The following is a 21,243-nucleotide window of genomic DNA, read 5'->3' on the forward strand; positions in this document are numbered from 1 at the left end:
AAAAAAAAAAAAAAAACAGTACCTAACTAACTCAACTCGAGTTTATTTTATACAGCTCATTCAAACAGTCTAAGCCATCGTAAACTTAATATCAAAAGTAGGTAAATATACGAATAAAAACGGATCTGAAATGAATAAGAAGTAGATGTGTACATAAGTATCCATATATTATTAACATAAAATACATCATACAGCTTAAAATGATACCAAGTAAACCAGATAACTTAAAAATAAATAAAATACCACAAGTAATTAAATATTCAATTCAATTCAAAAACGCTTTTATTTGTCGTCGAGGGGGAAGTTAAAAAAACAAAACATGAAACCAATGAACATTAAAAAAATAAAAATAATAAAATAAAATAAAATACGAAAAATAATAAATAACAATAAAAAAAACAAAAGAAAGTGCTCTGTGCTTCACACTAAAGTGCTACGTGTCAGTCAGTCTGTCACAATTTGGCCCGGGATGGGGGGTCACTGTTCAAGAGATTTTAGTGATCTGGGGACAAATGTAGTCCTCCTCCTTCTTCCTCGGGTGTGTTCGTCAGAGTGGGGCGTCTCAGCCTGCTGAGATGATGGAAGCCACTCAAACATTCGATGAAGTGAGTGAGAGGGATCGAGCAGGATTCGGTCACAAAAGGAAGATAAGGCTCTGACAGGGTATCCAATGATTTTTGAACAGACTTTAGTGATATTAAGTAGACGAGTCCGGTCTCGCAGGGGTGATGGAATGGAACCAAGAAGTGAATGGGAAAGTTAGAATACGCACTCATATACAAGTAACTAACATACGCTTAAAAGCAAAAGTAGATAAATGTACGAGTAAAAATTGATCAGAAATCAATAAGAATCCATATATTATTTGTACAAAATACACCGGCCACCTTAAAACGATGCAAAGATGTGTTTTAAGATGATAGCGAAACGTCATAAATGTAATACAAGTTAATCATACCGGTAAGAAAAACATAAAACTATAAAATAGTATCATCGAACACCTATTGTGAGAACTCAGAAACTATTGTAAAAAAAAACAAACAATATAGTACGAATAATATTTTTATCTGAATTATGTCGCTATTTTTAAAGCGTTAGATGGGTAGACGTCTTAAATAATATTATTCATTCAAATTAAGTAATATAGTAGCTGTTATTTCACAATCAGGGCGGTACGTTAGCTGGCTTCTTAGCATAAAGGGTTGTGAGATCGAGTCCTGCCTCAGGCCTTGTTGGGTAGACTTTGCGTGTTCTCCCAAATTCCTGAAAAAACAAAAAAAAACAAAAAAAACAAAAAACAAAAAACAAAAAAACAAAACCCACGCGTAGTAGGTAAATTAAAGAGTCCCGATGTGTAAATATGCGTGTAAAAATTGTTTACCTACGCGTACCATCGTAAAGTAAGCGCGATTCGTAAGGGAAAAAAAATAAATCGTTCAATCAAAAGTTAAATGTCTCTTAGTCATACAAGATACACGTTTGTTCACTATATGTTTAGGTAAATTGCTGCAAAGAGCGGTTTTAAGATTAAAAAAGATCGTCGCGGTAGATTGTTACGCTCTGATTAAATCTCGTAGTTTTGTGTTTTAAACCCAGGGGTGATTTAGTATAGCTAATCTTACAGACTATCATATTCAATAATATCTTATAGGCTAATTTAACAACGAGTATTTCGAAGTATTTAAAAGAAAAAAAAAAACTCACAAAGACTTGGGATCTCTTAGTTCGAATACGTCGTGCAGCGATAAAACTATTTAGAGTGTTAAACGTGCTACATCTTCGCTAGCGATAAGTCTAAAGACGTTTTATTTATCCTCGAAGGGTAAGTTAGAAAAACAAGAAACAAAACAAAACATAAGGGTTTCACGAAACAAAGCACTATCGGTAACAAAAATAAAAAGTAAGTATCCATATATTATTTGCGCAAAATACACCTGACACCTTAAAACGATGCCTGCATCCCCCTAAAAAACTAAAACGGAAACAAAACAAAAATAAAACTACATCACCCTTCTTCACGTACGCACCATGTCCCGAACATAATAAAAACATATTTCATACCCGAATACTTTCTAAAAAACTACAATCCTAAGCCTTACAGGGGTATCCATTGAAAGAAGCCATGGTAATAATTAGAAGATATTTCATTCATACATCATCAAATAAAAAGGCTAACATCAAGACAGAAGACTCTTACAGACAACAGCTTAAAGATTTCAAAAACAGTATATTTATTAGTTTTTTAAATATTACAAAAACGATAGATGTTAAAACCCTTTTTCACACAGCGCATACGTATATACAAACCTCATAAACTTAAACAACAACAAAAATACATAGAGACATCCGATAAAAATCGTATAGACACAAATTATAGCACTAGCGGTAACAAAACTAGAAACAGAAAAATAACCGTTTATACAAGTACACATAGAAATAAAAAGTAAGTATCCCTATATTATTTGCACAAAATACACCTGGCACCTTAAAACGATGCCTTCACCCATCTAAAAAACTAAAACGGAAACAAAGCAAAAATAAAACTACATCATCCTTCTTCACGTACGCACCATGTCCCGAACATAATAAAAACATATTTCATACCCGAATACTTTCTAAAAAAACTACAATCCTAAGCCTTACAGGGCTATCCATTGAAAGAATCCGAGCTAATAATTAGAAGATATTTCATTCATACATAATCAGATAAAAACTAAAACGGGAACAAAGCAAAAATAAAACTACATCATCCTTCTTCACGTACGCGCCATATTCCTAACAGAATAAAAACATATTTCATACCCAGATACTTTCTAAAAAACTACTAACCTAAGCCTTACAGGGCTAACCATTGAAAGAATCCGAGCTAATAATTAGAAGATATTTCATTCATACATATTCAGATAAAAAGGCTAACATCAAGATAGAAGACTCTTACAATCAACAGCTTAAAGATTTCAAAAAGTATGATCCCCACAATACATTCCCCCTCCACCTCCTAAATCAGTTACTGCTTTTAAAAAAAAAAGAGTTTGCGATTACAAGTCCTTTTCATAAATCAGTTTAAGAAAAACAAAAAAACAGTATATTTATTAGTTTTTTAAATATTACAAAAACGATAGAGGATAAAACCCATTTCCACACAGCGCATTCGTATATACAAACCTCATAAACAACAACAAAAATACATAGAGACATCCGATAAAAATCGCATAGACACAAATTATAGCACTAGCGGTAACAAAACTAGAAACAGAAAAATAACATTTTATACGTGTACGCATCTGCAGAGGGGCTAAAACAACTTGCGCACTCAGCTCATGAGAGTGCCACCAACACCTTATCTAAGCCTAATCCTTTTAAAAAAAAAAATCAGTACATTTATTAGTTTTATAACGCATCAAAAACGTAAGAGGGGGTGAAATTCTTATGTACAACACAATCTTATATACAACAGATCAAAAACATAAAATACATAGCTAGACGTACGACAAAAACGTGAGAGAGGGTAACCTTATGATGTCAAAGACCGCCAGCTGCTTGTTTTCTCAGGTTGGGGCTGGTGTTTTGTAGAGCAGAATTTCTCAGAGAGGGGCGAATGGAGGAAAACTCCAATTCGGTCATGTATTTGGTGAAGTAAGAGCATTTTAACACAGCTAAAAGCTCAAAAAATTTAATTTTTCATGTTGGTAACCCTTTAGTATTTTATTTACAAGCTTGCAAATATTCTCAGTGGTACATTTGTAGAAAATGTATATGCCCAGAGCAGGTTTACAACTCGAACTTGGGCAACGCCTCGTCGTGAGGTTCCTCTTTTGTTTTATAGGAATTATTTGTATTTTCGTGATTTAGTGTCATTAGTATTATTATTTTGCACAGTGAATCACATTTAGGATAACATATAAGTATGTCTTTAAATCTGGTAAATGTGGAAAATTCCATTTTGAATTGCTACAGCCCTAAAATAAAAGTGTACACACCCTTCTTCATGTACAAATACATCTATGGTGTCATAAATTCAAGCCGTGGATCCTTTCTAAAAAACTATTAGCCAAGGGCTTACAGGAATACACTTTGTAAGAGACTAAGGTGTTAATCTACTAATAAGAAGCTGATTTTGGTTAAATTGTTGCAAAGATCGGCTTAAAGATTAAGGGTTAAGTAGAGTATAAATCTATTAACGTATCAAGAAACTCAAAGTTTCATACTTTCAATTCTCTTAGTTTTAAAAAGAAGCAGACGTCTGACCAATAATGTCCACATGCAGTTCCTGCCTGAGTTTGTGATTACATATTCTCTCCAGAAATCAGTATTTTTTAAACTAGTACAATTATCTTTTTTAAACACACACACACACAAAAAAAAAAAAAAAAGGTAAACAAATTTTCGCTACTCTAATGCCATACATTGTTCCGTCATCCAAAATGTATAATTTACAAATTGAATACCTTTGAATCAAATTTTTAGGTTTTACATTCATTATCAACATTTTAATACCCTAGTTTACTTTTGTAGACAAAATTATACTAACTTTATTGTGTTCATCCTACCGAGATTTCTTTATTACATTGCTATCAAATACAACGCACAAAACATCAACCGATTAATTTCACGCCTCACTCTAATTAAAATTAAAATAAAAGTGTACACACCCTTCTTCATGTACAAATACATCTATGGTGTCATAAATTCAAACAGTGGATCCTTTCTAAAAAACTATTAGCCAAGGGCTTACAGGAATACCCTTTGTAAGAGACTAAGGTGTTAATCTACTAATAAGAAGCTGATTTTGGTTAAATTGTTGCAAAGATCGGCTTTAAGATTAAAGATTAAGGGTTAAGTAGAGTATAAATCTATTAACGTATCAAGAAACTCAAAGTTTCATACTTTCAATTCTCTTGGTTTTAAAAAGAAGCAGACGTCTGACCAATAATGTCCACATGCAGTTCCTACCTGAGTTTGTGATTACATATTCTCTCCAGAAATCAGTATTTTTTAAAACTAGTACAATTATTATCTTTTTTAAACACACACACAAAAAAAAAGGTAAACACATTTTCGCTACTCTAATGCCATACATTGTTCCGTCATCCAAAATGTATAATTTACAAATTGAATACCTTTGAATCAAATTTTTAGGTTTTACATTCATTATCAACATTTTAATACCCTAATTTACTTTTGTAGACTAACTTTATTGTGTTCATCCTACCAAAATGTCTTTATTACATTGCTATCAAATACAACGCACAAAACATCAACCGATTAATTTCATGCCTCACTCTATTTAAAATTAAAAATACAGACAAACTTATCACATTCTAATACCTACCTCCCTCTCTTAATCATAGGCTGTAACATCCTTTGACCTTTAGATGGTGCTGTTCACCGCGGGGGGTGACACTCAGACCTCTCCATCGGTTTCAGCTTTTTTTACAATGTCAGTCGAGGAATAGGGGTTGTTGTTCTGAAATGGGTTAAATAACCACCCTTTACGCACGAATAATCTATTTTTCGTCTGTATTTCCAACTCCTTCAGTTAGAAACCGATCCTCTTTATTTTTTTTATTTTTTTTATTTTATTTAAAAAAAAGAAAAGAAAAACCCTTTAAAGGAGACGCAACTTCGTACCCGTAAACACCGGTAAGTTTCTTTTATTTATTTATTTTAAAAAACAAGAAGCAAATGGATAACATTTTTTTTAATATTCACAACACTTTAACTCGATTAAGAGAGCCTCGTACTATTTTACATTCACGCACGCACATACCCGATAGAGGCGCCGGTGGTGGGGGCTTCCCGCCGCCCAACATGGTGATAAGGGGGGTCGGGGCTTCCCACGGTTGGTACCCGTTCTACTTCAAAGTGGGGGGCTTTATCAGTATTCGTGTGAAAAATTTCATGAATACAGGGGCGCGCTTCCTCCGCGAGTTCAAAGCTGGTGGTAGGATCCTTCCTGCAAGACTTCAAAAGGCGTGTCCTTCCTGTGACACGATGAAAAGTTTTTTATCAGGACGAAAACGATTTATGGTTAGCAGACGGTAGAACAATGGGGGTCTTGCTAGGGGGGAGAGGGGTATCCGGAAACATATGTTTGCTGGGGGTGCAGGATGTCATCAATCGGGGGGTGGGAGGAGGGGGGACCGGAAAACATATGTTTGCTGGGGGTGCAGGATGTCATCAATCAATTTTGACAGGAGCTGTCCTCGGCTTCTGATTGGCTAGGGTTGTGAGGGGAAGGGAGGGGGGACCGGAAAACATATGTTTGTTGAGGGGGTGCAAAATGTCATCAATCAATTTTGACAGGAGCTGTCCTCGGCTTCTGATTGGCTAGGGTTGTGAGGGGAAGGGAGGGGGGACCGGAAAACATATGTTTGTTGAAGGGGTGCAGAAGGGCGGGGGGAACCGGATAACATGTGTTTGTTGTGGGGTGCAGAAGGTCATCAATCAATTTTTACATGAGCTGCCCTCGACTTCAAAGCTATTGGTGTGGTGGTGGGGGTCATCGGAAGCACGTATACAATTGGTGGGGGGTGTTGGGGGTGACCGGAAACATATGTTTATTGAAGGGGTGCAGAAGGGTGGGGGGAACCGGATAACATGTGTTTGTTGTGGGGTGCAGGATGTCATCAATCAATTTTGACAGGAGCTGTCCTCGGCTTCGGATTGGCTAGGGCGGTGAGGGGGGTGGGGAGGGGGGTGCAGGATGTCATCAATCAATTTTGACAGGAGCTGTCCTCGGCTTCTGATTGGTTAAGAAGGCGGAAGTGGGTGGGGCTTAATTCAAAATAACGGTTTCTGATTGGCTAAGAAGGTGGAAGGGGGCGGGGCTTACTTCAAAGGGTTAGGGTTATGAATGGTTTTATGGGGGGGCCATAAATCATGGTTTTATGGGGGCCATAAATCAGTTTTTGACGTTTGCCGTCCTTTACATATATATATTGTGATTAGATTCGAAATGCACAAAGTTTGTACATTCCCTTTAATCCTTACTGCAGGCCATCATTATGTAACCTCATACTAAACCTCAAAGAAACCACAATTTGTCTCTTTCCTTAAAAAAATAAATAAATAAAAAATAAACAGGTGCAAAAAAATAAAATGCAAAAGAGGAGCGTGACTCACCAAATGTACTTTTTCCATGGAGACTTGTTGTAACAGCACAGTCTTTTCTTTCTTACAGGTTTATCCATTCTCTCTTCCTAACCGACCGGACAACACTACACATTATTATTATTATTATTATTATTATTTGTAAGCCACTTGTGCAGTATAAACCGCTACAACAAATGCACGTGACGATGCCTGATGCCTGTGATTGGCTGACAGGTGCCGTGCTTCGTGACATTGTCGTTTTAGCTGATCCAGGACCTGTAGAGTGCGGTTTGCCATGTTAAGCGCTGTTTGCGAAACTTGCCAGCAAGCTAAATACTCGTAGTATTTGTTCATAAATAGTACGAGAATACATCTTGTATTGCTCCCACTGATACGTTCGCAGCCAACTTATTAAGGTCGGCGTTTAGAGTGTAGGCGACATGAAGCTGTGACAAAACCAGGAAGTGCCTCTCTCTCTCTCTTTCTCTAGTTGCCTCTCTTACCTTGCAAGATCTCTACATAACGTCACACCCAGCGACTCATTTTATTGGCTACGAGCAACTTCCTTGTCACTTGTCAACCTACGGGAGCAGCCGTGGTCCAAAAATGGTAAAGATACAGTTTGCTGCATTTCGTGTAAGAATAGAGAATTATTTTACGGGACTTTTGAGGTTCCGTACGGGACATAACAATTTAGCCCATATTACCCGGGACGCCCCGTATAAAGCGGGACAGTTGGCAAACCTACATTCCAGGCACACTGAGGCCTCACCCAAAATGGCCTCTTCCCAGCCAGCAGGTCGACACGTGAGGCTCGGCAGCCCAGCCGGACGATCTCTGTCCCTCTCCTGAACTGAGCCTTCTTCATCTCTTCTTCAAAGAACGGGCTTGTTAAAGACTCCATTCCAGGGTCCGACGCTTCGAGGACCAACACGACCATCTTTAAGTGCAACTTTGCAGGCATTAGCCAGATTGTACAAATTGGTGCAAGCGATTCGGTTAAATCTGGGTCCCATGTTAGTTTGATTAGGAAATCCACCACCTTGGTTAAGACCATTTCTCTTTTCTTGTTTTGCTTTTCTTAATTATTTTATCATTTTAGTTATGGTGTTATTTCCTATCACGGTAGTTAGTTTTGCTTATTTGAAGTTACAAGTAGATTTTCCCACATAGGTTAGAAAATAAACGTGCCCAAAATCAAAACCTGGTTTTCACTGTTTCATCAATTTATAGTAACTTCTAAGCTGAACAAAAAAATATCTATTTTTTTTAATTATAGAAAGGGTACATCCTTCGTTTTTTTGACTGATTCATAGGTTCTCATCTGCTATCCTGATAAAATTATCAAAAAGAGAAATTAAATATTAAGTTTGTCTCCTTCAATTAATTAGCCAATTAATTATTAATTTAATAATCAACAATTATGGATTCAATAATTAATTGGACCGATTTCCCTTACATTAAGTTTTGAGACTGGAATGTTTGGTAGAGTAGGACAAAATACTGTCGATTCACATCACATGCAACTGGGGAGTACTGCGGTCCATGAAATGAATATGAACATAGTAAAATGGAGCAATCATGATGGTAGTAAACACTGACCCCCGATTTACACCGGTTGCGGTTGCGGTGCGGTTGCGGTGCGTTCCGGCGACGCAAGCAATTAGATTCCATTCATTCGAATGGTGCAGTTTACACCGCTTGCGGATGCGTTGCGTGTCGACTACGTCTCAGCTGCGGCGTGCCGCAGCCCTTCCGCAAGGATAGCCTATTTTCTATTTTTGCCGGACGCCGCAGCGGTAGGCCTCCGGCAAATGGCAAGCTAGCACAAAACACATCGAGCGGGACAGGAAGACCGACGCAGTTTCAAAATAAATTTCCGGTTACCTTTCAAGATAAAACACTCGCCAGCTCCTATTTCGCAAGCATGCTAGCAAAACGTGATGTGGGCGTCGACGGGCCTGGAGTTAACGTGCGAGGTGCTCATGCGTTTTTGGTTGTGTGTTTGCAGTCATGCATCCTATTCCCTGGCTGATCTTGGAGGATCCATGATTTGCAGCTGAGACCAAGCTTTCTCACGCAGGGCATCACATTTTGTTCTAAAATATCTTGCCAATGTTGAGATTTCATTGCACTCTACTTTCTTTGGTGTCGACAGAGTTGACTTGCCAAACAGCTCTAGTTTGTCACGTTTGTCCGAAGGACATTCTCCCAGGTTTGTGACTTGTCAGTAGGTATTTTGACAAATTTATTTCATTTTCAAGTGACCATTGCGGGTTTTTCTTTCTTACCTGTGTGCATTTAAATAATAGAATAATCCCTATTGCATATACTGTACCGTATTCTTCACATTGGTATTCTAGTAAACCCTTTTATATCACACTTGTTCATTTGTTAAAGGAAGAGGTTGACAAAGGCACATTCCTCTTCTTCTGCTACACAGGGGCCATCATTCTGGAACAGTTTACTGTGATAAAGGACAAAAACATAATTAATGGTATCCAAACTATCAATATAAATCACAGTTTTGTTTTCTTTTATCTTTACTCATTTGCTCCCAAAAACGTATAAATACGTTCTATTTTAAATATCACCATGCTCCCAAAGACGTATTTATACGTTTTTGTTAAATGATTTTTATGCTAGAGCAGGGGTGTCCAAACTTTTTCATTTGAGGGCCACATACAGAAAATCAGAAGGACGCAAGGGCCGCATAATGTTATGAAGAGAAATTGTGTTTAGTCCTAAAAATTGTACAAATGATTTATTTGTGTTTTTGCATATTTAGAAAAATGCTACAATATATAAGCCAATTTATTTGTAATATGGTAGTAGGGTTATTATAGTTTTGGAATTTTTTATTTGTTAGTTTTTTGTGTTTTCATGGTGGTTCTGTTAGTTATTAGTTTAGCTCTTTTCAAAATGCTTAGTTTTAGTTTAGTTGGTTAGTTTCAGTATTAGTATTATTATATATATATTTTTTTAATGTGTATTACTTGTGCACAATATTTAAAAAACACCATGGGTGCAACGTCATCTGAAGGTGCTTTTCTATTGGCTGCTGCTCGATGACATACTTTCAAACGTCATTATTCCGGTTTATGTCAAAATAAATCAACTAAAAATCACATTTAAAATCATCCCCAAAGGCTCATGTATTAAATTAGTTACCAAAGACTAAAACGAAGGACATCTTTGCTATAATTATAGTTAGTTTTAGTTAGTTTTGTAAACATAAAATGTAGTTTCAGTTAGTTTTCATTTTTTAAAAAGCATTTTTGTTTTTATTTTACAGTGTTCCCTCGTTTTCCGCTAGGGTTAGGTTCCAAAAAATACCCGCAATAAATGAAATCCGCGAAGTAGTTAGCTTTATGTTTTACAACTCTTATAAATGTTTTAAGGCTCGAAAATCCCCGACCGCACAATTTAGACACTTTTCTCATAGAGGCATTTACATGTTCTCACATTTCTCTCTTGTTCAAACATTGACAATGTTCAAACCTTCATAAATTTTATAAAATGTGTATATTACTGTAAAAAAATATGCAAAATTTCACTTAAAAAAAAATCATGCATACATACAGCGAGACCGCGAAAAGTGAACCGCGTTATTGTCAGGGTCCAGTATGAACTGGAGAGGTGGATCCCAAGATCACGGCAACAGAGGAGTTTGACAGGATTTATTACAGTTCACAAATAGGGGAAATAACAAAAAGCGCTGGCCCAAGCCAGGATGGAAAAAATGGGAGAAAACACAAGGTGCTTGCAAAAGGCAAGATGAAAAATATCTACTAGTAACTCAATGGCCCTTAATTAATAAATATAACAGGCAAAAAGTCACAACACAAAATAACGTAGCAAAACTTACGAGAGCAAAACTGAACTATAGCAAAGTACACAAGGCAATGGCTGTAGACTAGGGAGAATAATCCGACGTCGTCCAGGCGACGTCAGAGTCCTTATAAAGGCCTAATGATGATGCACCGCAGGTGCGGCGCCAGGGGACACGCCCCCTCAATCACTCAGAGACTGAAAAACAAAAGAAAAGAGCAACACTGAGAGCCCTGCATCATGACAGTACCCCCCCCTTAACGGACGCCCCCTGGCGGACCACCTGGTTTAGACGGATGGGCAGCATGGAAATCACGCAACAGGGACGGATCCAGGATCCAGGAGCGGGGGACCCACTGTCGCTCCTCTGGCCCGTAGCCCTCCCAATCGACCAAGTATTGGAAACCTCTGCCCCGAGGCCTGGAGTCCAGAATCTCCCTGACTGTGTATGCAGGATCGCCGTCGATAATGCGAGGTGCCGGCGGCGATGTTGTAGATGTGTTCAGGGGGCTGGAAGACACTGGCTTGAGTAATGAAACATGGAAAACAGGGTGTACCTTCATGGTGGGAGGCAGACGCAGTCTCGCAGACACCGGAGTCACCATCTTCACAATTTCGAAAGGGCCGATGAACCGGGGACCCAGCTTCCGGGAGTTGCCAGCCAGCCGCAGGTCTCGAGAAGAAAGCCAGACCCTCTGACCAGGTTCATAAGCTGGTGCGGGCCGTCGCCGTCGGTCCGCAATCTGGCGGTTGCGGGTCGCAGTGCGCGATAAGGCCGCCCTAGCCTCGCGCCAAACCCGGTGGGCACGTCTCAAGTGCAACTGGACAGAGGGAACGTCGACCTGGCCTTCCTGGGAAGGGAATAGTGGAGGCTGGTAGCCGTAGGCTGCGTAGAAGGGGGACTGACCTGTGGCTGATGTGACCAAAGTGTTGTGGGCGTACTCCACCCACGGCAGGAAGGTGGACCATGATGAGGGCTGGTCGAGGCAGACACACCGCAGAGCCGCTTCCAGGTCCTGGTTGACCCGCTCAGTCTGCCCATTAGACTGGGGATGGTATCCGGATGAGAGGCTGGCCGTTGCCCCCATGGCTCGGCAAAACCGCCTCCATACTTGAGAGATGAACTGGGGTCCCCGGTCCGAAACAATATCCAAAGGGATACCATGCAGGCGAAAGACGTGACGAATGAGCAGTTGGGCGGTTTCCAGCGCGGTCGGGAGTTTACTTAGGGCGATGAAATGGGCTGACTTCGAAAAACGGTCCACGACCGTAAGGACCACTGTGTGACCACGTGAGGGAGGAAGACCTGTCACAAAGTTCAGTGAAATGTGTGACCAGGGCCTGGAAGGAATCGGCAAAGGCTGAAGCAACCCTGCCGGACGTTGGTTGGAAGGCTTCCCGCAGGCGCAGGTAGTGCATGCCCCCACGTAGTCCTGGGTGTTCTTCCTCATTTCAGGCCACCAGAATCGCTGCTGCAGTACCTGAAAAGTCCTATTCACTCCTGGGTGGCACGTAATTTTAGATTCGTGTCCCCAACGTAATACCTCCGAACGGAGAGTCTCTGGTACAAACAATTTGTCTATGGGACACTCAGGGGGAACTTGAAGCCCTTGCTGAGCATCCATCACCTTACGTTCCACCTCCCACTGAAGTGCACCAATCATGCAATGTGCGGGAAGGATGGGCGCCGGTTCTGCGTCCTCTCGTGCTGGGTCAAACATGCGAGAGAGGGCGTCGGGTTTCTTGTTTTTTGACCCATGACGATAGGTGATGTTGAAGTTGAAACGTGTGAAAAACAGAGCCCACCGAGCCTGCCGGGGATTCATTCGCTTGGCCGCCCGTAGATACTCCAAGTTCTTATGGTCTGTGTAAACTGTAAAGGGTTCCTTCGCCCCCTCAAGCCAGTGCCTCCATTCTTGGAGGGCCAAGACCACTGCCAGTAGTTCTCGATTTCCCACATCATAATTGGCCTCCGCTGAGCTGAGGCATCGAGAGAAAAAAGCACAAGGATGGATCTTCTGGTCGATTGGGGAGCGTTGCGACAGAACGGCCCCCACTCCTGTATCCGATGCGTCCACCTCAACCAAAAAAGGGAGATCAGTATTAGCGTGGTACAGAACTGGTGGACTAGCAAACACCCTCTTAATTTCCATGAATGCGACATCAGCTTCCTTAGTCCACTTAAAAGGGAGTTTACTTGACGTGATTCTTGTTAGTGGTCGAACTCTTTGACTTTAGTTTTTAATAAAACGCCGGTAAAAATTGGCAAAGCCTAGGAATCGCTGTAGCTGTTTACGCGTGGAGGGAACAGGCCAATCTAGGACTGTTTGGATCTTGGCTGTGTCTGCCCGGATTCTCCCCCGTTCAATAACAAAGCCCAAAAACTGGATCGATGTGGTGCGAAACTCACATTTTTCAGCTTTCACATAGAGATGGTTCTCAAGGAGGCGCTGGAGTACCCTACGTACATGACATTGGTGTTCTTTGAGGTTACGGGAGAAGATCAGGATATCGTCAAGATATACAAAACAGAAAACGTTTATCATATCTCTCAAAACATCATTAATCAGGCATTGGAAGACGGCCGGGGCGTTAGTTAATCCGAATGGCATAACGCGGTATTCAAAGTGGCCAAGGGGAGTCTTAAAAGCTGTTTTCCACTCGTCACCCTCCCGGATACGAACTAGATGGTAAGCGGAACGTAAATCTAATTTAGTAAAGATTGCAGCTGATTGTAATGGTGCAAAAGCAGAATCCAGTAAAGGCAATGGATACTTATTCTTAATCGTAATTTCATTGAGACCACGATAGTCTATACACGGACGCAGGGACTTATCCTTTTTGTCGACAAAGAAGAAGCCGGCTCCGACAGGGGAGGTCGAGGGCCGAATCAAACCTGCCGCCAGTGCACCAGAAATGTATTCCTGCAAGGCCTCCTGCTCTGGCTGAGATACAGGATACAGACGAGAACTAGGCAGAGGAGCGTTAGGGATAAGATTAATAGCACAGTCATACGGGCGATGTGGAGGTAGGGACTGTGCACGGTCCTTACTAAACACCTTACGGAGGTCATGATATTCTACGGGTACACCATTCAAGCTAATTGGTTCATCTATTTGCTGGGAAGGTGGGTGGCAGCCCATACTAGCGGCTCGTAGACAATGAGCATAACAAAAGGTACTCCAATTCTCCAGTGCTGGTTTACTCCAATCAATATCAGGATTATGGAGTTTTAGCCAAGGTAACCCTAAAACAATAGACACTGACCGCGATGGTAGTACTAGTAACCGTATCTGTTCGACGTGGTTACCTGAAAGACACAGACCGAGTAGTCCGGCTGAATAATACACCACCCCCAGAGGGTGCCCGTCGAGATCAAACACTTCACGTGGTTTAGGAAGTTTGTCTAGAACTACACCCAGAGCCTCTACCACACTGGGGTCAACGAAACAATCATCTGCCCCTGAGTCCACCAAGGCAGTGATTTTAATCCTTTTGTCCAGCAAAAATACCTCGCCAGAGAGTTCGAGCCGCTTTACCCCCTCCTCGGCCGGAGGGGGCGATACCGAAGACGTTTGCTGGCACTCACGCGAGTCATCCGGGTGTTGGGGTGTTGCTAGAGGGTTGGCGTTCCTGCTGCCCACTCTGGTCTTGCGGCGCGTCGGCTGAGCAGACATTGCTGGACAGAAGGCGACGCGATGATCCAGCCGCCCGCAGTAGAAGCACGCTCCCGACTTGAGCCGTCGCTGCCTCTCCCCGGGTCGAAGACGTCCGCTCCCCAGCTGCATCGGCTCCACTCCCGGTACGACGTCGGTGCTTCCTGCCGACATCTCTGATGCCACGGGCTGGGGAGCCCTCCTCCATTCGAGCTCGGCTCGCCTTGGCGGTGACGCATGACGCTCTCGTCCTCGCTCCCGCTGTCTCTCTCGCAGCCGATTGTCTAGCCGAATGGCCAAGGAGATGAGAGCCTCGAGGCTATCAGAGTCATCACGCACGGCGAGTTCGTCCTTCACCACGGAGCTTAGCCCTCGCCGAAACAGGCAACACAATGAGGGCTCGTTGAAGCCGCTTTCAGCAGCGAGAGTGCGGAACTCAATAGAAAAGTCCGCGACGGAACGCTTCCCCTGCACACAGTCTAATAGCTGCCCTCCGGCCTCCTTGCCCTTCACCGGGTGATCAAAAACCCTACGTAATTCCTCCACGAAATGCTGGTAGGAGGATCGGATGTCGGGCCGTGTACTGCTTACGGCCATTGCCCAAGACGCTGCCGGTCCCGCCAATAGGCTCATAATGAACGCAACCTTAGCATCGTCACTAGCGTAGGTAAGGGGCTGCTGACAAAAAATAAGGGAGCAGTGATGTAAAAAAATTCCGCAGCCCCCCGGTTCTCCTCCATAACGCGGAGGGTGAGGCAGTATGGGTTCCCGGGGTGCAGCCGCGGCAGTTACACCTGCGGTAGCCCCCTCCCTGGCGTTCCCCTGTTCCACTCGGGAGCTCAGCTCCTTGAAATGTTGAGCTAGCATGTTCACCGCATCGCGGAGCTCTGCGAGTGAGGTTTCGTGTTGGCTTACCCGACGACTCTGAGTAGCCAATGCATGTCTAACCTCTTTGTTGTCCGTGGGATCCATGGTCGGATTATTCTGTCAGGGTCCAGTATGAACTGGAGAGGTGGATCCCAAGATCACGGCAACAGAGGAGTTTGACAGGATTTATTACAGTTCACAAATAGGGGAAATAACAAAAAGCGCTGGCCCAAGCCAGGATGGAAAAAATGGGAGAAAACACAAGGTGCTTGCAAAAGGCAAGATGAAAAATATCTACTAGTAACTCAATGGCCCTTAATTAATAAATATAACAGGCAAAAAGTCACAACACAAAATAACGTAGCAAAACTTACGAGAGCAAAACTGAACTATAGCAAAGTACACAAGGCAATGGCTGTAGACTAGGGAGAATAATCCGACGTCGTCCAGGCGACGTCAGAGTCCTTATAAAGGCCTAATGATGATGCACCGCAGGTGCGGCGCCAGGGGACACGCCCCCTCAATCACTCAGAGACTGAAAAAAAAAGAAAACAGCAACACTGAGAGCCCTGCATCATGACAGTTATAGCGAGGGAAGACTGTATTTCGGTAACAATTTTTTTTTTTTTTTTTTCATTAGTTTTAGTTAACTAAAATAACCTTATTTTATTTAAACTGAGTCAAATGCTTTTTTTAGCATATGTCGCGGGCCACTAAAAAATGGACGGCGGGCCGCAAATGGCCCCCGGGCCATAGTTTGGACACCAATGTGCTAGGGCTTTGATACTGCTTCTGACATGAAGAGGTGGCTTAAAACAATGATAGCTTTCCAGAAAAGGCCAGCAGGTGGCATCAGAGTATTTCATAGCAATAGAACAGAATGTTCTGTGTCCCTTGCAAAATCAGTCAAAATACAGTAAAACCGCCAGGAGCGAAGGGGGTTGCTTCGGTGAAAATGGCTGGGAGTCAATGAGTTAATGAAAAAAGTTCAATTCCAATTACTTAATAGTCATAATATACACAATAACTGTAGACTATTCATTCATGGTAGAAGGGGAGTGAGTACCTTAGTTGAATTTACTGCATTTGGATCCTAAGAAGATGTCGTCGATCCTGAGTGGATAGAATGCGAACATCAGTATTTATTTTTCATTCAACTCATAGACCAAAATATGCATGTGTGACACAAATACAAAATTATTGGCACACATGAGAATGTACTTAAATCTGTTACTGATTCTCCATCTGCAACTATAAAAGCTTCTCATCACTGGTGAGATCTGTAGGATTTGCGTTTCTTGCCCAATTTTGGCGATCTCATACCAACACTTCATATTAGTTCATCACAGAGGTGCTTCACTGGGTTGAGGTAAGAAGTTCTAGGAACTCTGTGTGAACTGCTTTGTGCACTGTGTTGCAAGTAAATTGTATGATGGAACAGATTATGGAGCTGTCCTTGACGTTTCCATCAATGCTAGACTTGTGAAATTCTATAAAAAGTCCCAGTATGCTGAATGATGAAAATTCAGGGTAGAATAGGAGGCCTGGTCAAACCACTTAAAGTGCCTCAATAATTGGACCATATTAGCACATTTTAAATGTCAGAAAGAAAAAAAAAGCACCATTTTCTGATTGACGTCAAACAAATTCAAACTTCCTGCACTGAATTTTACTACGAGTGGTCAATGCTATACAAACTTTTGTACCTCATCTTCTGGTGCTGGGATGATTCTTCCACTCAGTGGGGCCACTCCTAGCACTTTGGGAGACCTATCTGGTTTAAGTGTTCCTTCCAAAACCACAACTATGTACTCTTGCTTGGGATCTTTTTCTAGCGCCTCCCCTAGAGATGGTGGTGCTACTTCTACCATCGAGGTAGCCAAGTCAACACTTGGTACTTCTGATGGAGGAAACTCCTCAACCGCAGTTTCATCTTTAATTGGTGCCATCGTCTCTTCGTCTACTGATTCCTGAACCACAGATGCAGTCTCTTCAATTGCTGGGGTAGAATCTACTTGTGGCAAAGCGTCTTCCGCCACTAAAGTGTTTTCCAAAACCACAACTATGTACTCTTGCTTGGGATCTTTTTCTAGCGCCTCCCCTAGAGATGGTGGTGCTACTTCTACCATCGAGGTAGCCAAGTCAACACTTGGTACTTGTGATGGAGGAAACTCCTCAACCGCGGTTTCATCTTTAATTGGTGCCATCGTCTCTTCGTCTACTGATTCCTGAACCACAGATGCAGTCTCTTCAATTGCTGGGGTAGAATCTACTTGTGGCAAAGCGTCTTCCGCCACTAAAGTGTTTTCCAAAATCACAACGTTGTACTCTTGCTTGGGATCTTTTTCTAGCGCCTCCCCTAGAGATGGTGGTGCTACTTCTACCATCGAGGTAGCCAAGTCAACACTTGGTACTTCTGATGGAGGAAACTCCTCAACCGCGGTTTCATCTTTAATTGGTGCCATCGTCTCTTCGTCTACTGATTCCTGAACCACAGATGCAGTCTCTTCAATTGCTGGGGTAGAATCTACTTGTGGCAAAGCGTCTTCCGCCACTAAAGTGTTTTCCAAAATCACAACGTTGTACTCTTGCTTGGGATCTTTTTCTAGCGCCTCCCCTAGAGATGGTGGTGCTACTTCTACCATCGAGGTAGCCAAGTCAACACTTGGTACTTTTGTTGGAGGAACTTCCTCAACCACGGTTTCATCTTTAAGTGGTGCTATCGTCTCTTCATCTACTGATTCCTGAACCACAGATGCAGTCTCTTCAATTGCTGGGGTAGAATCTACTTGTGGCAAAGCTTCTTCCGCCACTAAAGTGTTTTCCAAAACCACAACGTTGTACTCTTGCTTGGGATCTTTTTCTAGCGCCTCCCCTAGAGATGGTGGTGCTACTTCTACCATCGAGGTAGCTAAGTCAACACTTGGTACTTCTGATGGAGGAACCTCCTCAACCGCAGTTTCATCTTTAAGTGGTGCGATCGTCTTTTCGTCTACTGATTCCTGAACCACAGATGCAGTCCCTTCAATTGCTGGGGTAGAATCTACTTGTGGCAAAGCTTCTTCCGCCACAGAAGTGTTTTCCAAAACGACAACTTTGTACTCTTGCTTGGGATCTTTTTCTAGCGCCTCCCCTAGAGATGGTGGTGCTACTTCTGCCATCGAGGTAGCTAAGTCAACACTTGGTACTTCTGATGGAGGAACCTCCTCAACCGCGGTTTCATCTTTAAGTGGTGCCATCGTCTCTTTGTCTACTGATTCCTGAACCACAGATGCAGTCTCTTCAATTGCTGGGGTAGGATCTACTTGTGGCAAAGCTTCTTCTGCCACTAAGTTGTTTGGGGCCTCTTCAACCACTTGTGCAGGGACATTTTGGGGCAGGACATCTTCAGTTACTGCTAAACACTCTTCATGTGCAGAAGCCTCTTCAACCACTGGTACATCTATTATCAGTTTTGGATCCTCCTCATGAGCCTGTGTCATTAACATAAGCGTTGGGGTCTCCTCAAATACTGGTGCAGCCTCAACAAACACGAAGGTCTCCTCAGCCGCTCTACTTGCGTTGAGGACTCTTCAACTACCAGTGTACAATCCTCTGGTGTTATGGATTCCTCTGCTGCTGGTGGGACCTCTCCATGAATTTGTGCCTCATCAACTCCTGATGCAGTCTCCAATGGTGTTGGGGCGTCCTCAACCACTTGTGCAGGCTCTAATAGGGGATGGACCTCCTCGACCACTGGTGAAGCTTTTTCAACCGCCAATACAGCCTCCACTTGTGTTTCGTCTGCCTCCTCATCCAACATCGCTGGTGCAGTCGCAACATATTCCATTATTTCTGGGGACAGCAGCACATCTTTGACTGCTGCTTCATCAACAATTTCAGCAGCAGCCACCATTTCTTCCTCTACTTCAGTTATCTCCTGCACAGGTGAAGCTGTCAGCACCACTGCAAAATAAAAATCCAGCCATCCCAACATCAATGATGTTCGAGGTTTAAATTGCTGCATTCTGCTCATACAAATGAGATTATTTTAACTAAGGTGAACTGAAACCTACAATGGAAAACATTTTATTCTGCAATCTTTATTTTGACCCCAGCTACCTCTGACACCCTTGGACACAATACCATCACAAAAACATCATAAATTTGGACAAATTAACGACACTAGTAAAACTTAATGGGATAGCAGCTTTATTTCATGGCTCAAGTAGATAACTGTTCGCAGTTATCATGATGCAGCTTTAAGCTTGCATGCAAAAATAAATATGATCACATATTTGAACACGCAATATATAAAGGTAAAGGACGGCAAATGTCAAAAAGTGATTTATTGCCCCCCATAAATAGTCCTTTGAAGTAAGCCCCGCCCCCTTCCGGCATCTCAACCAATCAGAAGCCGTTATTTTGAATTAAGCCCTACCCACTTGCCACCTTCTTAACCAATCAGAACCCCAGGACGGCTTCTGTCAAAAATGATTGATGACATTCAGCACCCCCCACCCCACCCCCCTCATCGTCTTAACCAATCAGAGGTTGGAAGCCACCCCCCTCATCGTCCTAGCCAATCAGAACCCCAGGACGGCTTCTGTCAAAAATGATTGATGACATTCTGTTTCCCACAACATCAAACACATGTTTTCCGGTCCCCCCACCCCCTTTAACAAACATAGGGTTCCGGTCACCCCCCCAAACAGTAGCTTTGTTGTTTTCCGGTCCCCCCACCCCTTTAACAAACAATTGATTCCGGTCACCCCCCACCGATTGTCTACGTACTTCCTTTGAACCCCCAAACAGTAGCTTTGTTGTCCAGGTGATAAAAAACTTTTTTTTTATCTTACAGGAAGGATCCTACCAGCTTTTGAAGTATTATGGGGAAAACGAGCCCTTGTATTCATGAAATTTTTCACACGAATACTGATAAAATGTACCAAACGATGGGAAACGGCGACCCCCCCTCAACACCACGACCAATCTTCACACCCCGGATGGGCGTGCGTGAATGTAAATTAGTATGAGGCTCACTTAATCTAGTTAAAGTGAATATTAAAAAATGTTATCCATTTGTTTTATGTTTTTTAAATAAATAAAAAGAGACTTACCGATGCTTCTGAATACGTAGTCGTGTCTCATTCAATGGGGTTTTTCTTTTTTTTAAAATAAAAAAAATTGTGACTAGGAGCTAGTGAGTTGCGACCCCCTCAAGCTGCGGTAAACGGCGCCATCTATTGGGCAAAGGATGTTACTGCATATGGTTATTGAGGGAGACAAGGAGGAGCTACACATTCCTCTTAAACATATAATCTACGTTTTCACCGTATCGCGTCATCAGTTCAACCCTACCTTGGATTTACCAAGAAGTTTGTCTTTTGGGGGTCTCTGAAAAAAAAACGGCAATCAAGATGGTGAAAGGTAATGATCTTTTTATTATTATTTTTATCGGTTTATTTGTATAGAAGATATAAAACTATTTCGCTATTATTTTTCATATCTTACAGATACTGTTACAACGACCGCTCAAGTGTACGATGCTCGTGAGTTTACTAAATTTTAATTATTCGTATTATTCTTCTTAATTTAATATAGGAAATTGTTTTAAAAGGTCCTCAGCAGTTCGACTTTAGCGACGACGATTTTACAAAGGAGGATTACGGTAAGAAACTGTGTTTAGTCTAAAATTGTAGTATATTGAATTTTAATGTATATTTTGTTTTTATTTTCTAGATTCTATAAAGGCAAAGGAGCTTTCAGTTCTGCACAAAGAGTTACAATCGTTTCCATTACTCTGGAGAAATCC

General features: G+C 42.0%; 1 protein-coding gene across 4 annotated transcripts in view; it reads right to left on the reverse strand.

Annotated features, from left to right (window-relative positions):
• Window positions 1–9,291: 9,291 nt before the first annotated feature.
• Window positions 9,292–21,243, reverse strand: part of LOC144025437 (uncharacterized) — a 344,499-nt gene continuing 332,547 nt past the window's right edge. The window contains exons 1-3 of one of the 4 annotated variants that reach the window (XM_077531444.1): window positions 17,156–18,024; window positions 16,516–16,562; window positions 9,292–9,562 (exon numbers count right to left, since the gene is read on the reverse strand). In XM_077531444.1, the coding sequence (XP_077387570.1) occupies window positions 16,527–16,562; window positions 17,156–17,914 (795 nt within the window). In that variant the 5' untranslated portion in view covers window positions 17,915–18,024 and the 3' untranslated portion in view covers window positions 9,292–9,562; window positions 16,516–16,526. Of the gene's footprint in view, window positions 9,563–15,450; window positions 15,985–16,515; window positions 16,563–17,155; window positions 18,025–21,243 lie in introns of those variants that run through there. The other 3 variants (XM_077531445.1, XM_077531450.1, XM_077531451.1) reach the window with 3 other exon arrangements.

Source organism: Festucalex cinctus, chromosome 9, assembly GCF_051991245.1.
Source record: "Festucalex cinctus isolate MCC-2025b chromosome 9, RoL_Fcin_1.0, whole genome shotgun sequence".
Classification (NCBI taxonomy): domain Eukaryota; kingdom Metazoa; phylum Chordata; class Actinopteri; order Syngnathiformes; family Syngnathidae; genus Festucalex; species Festucalex cinctus.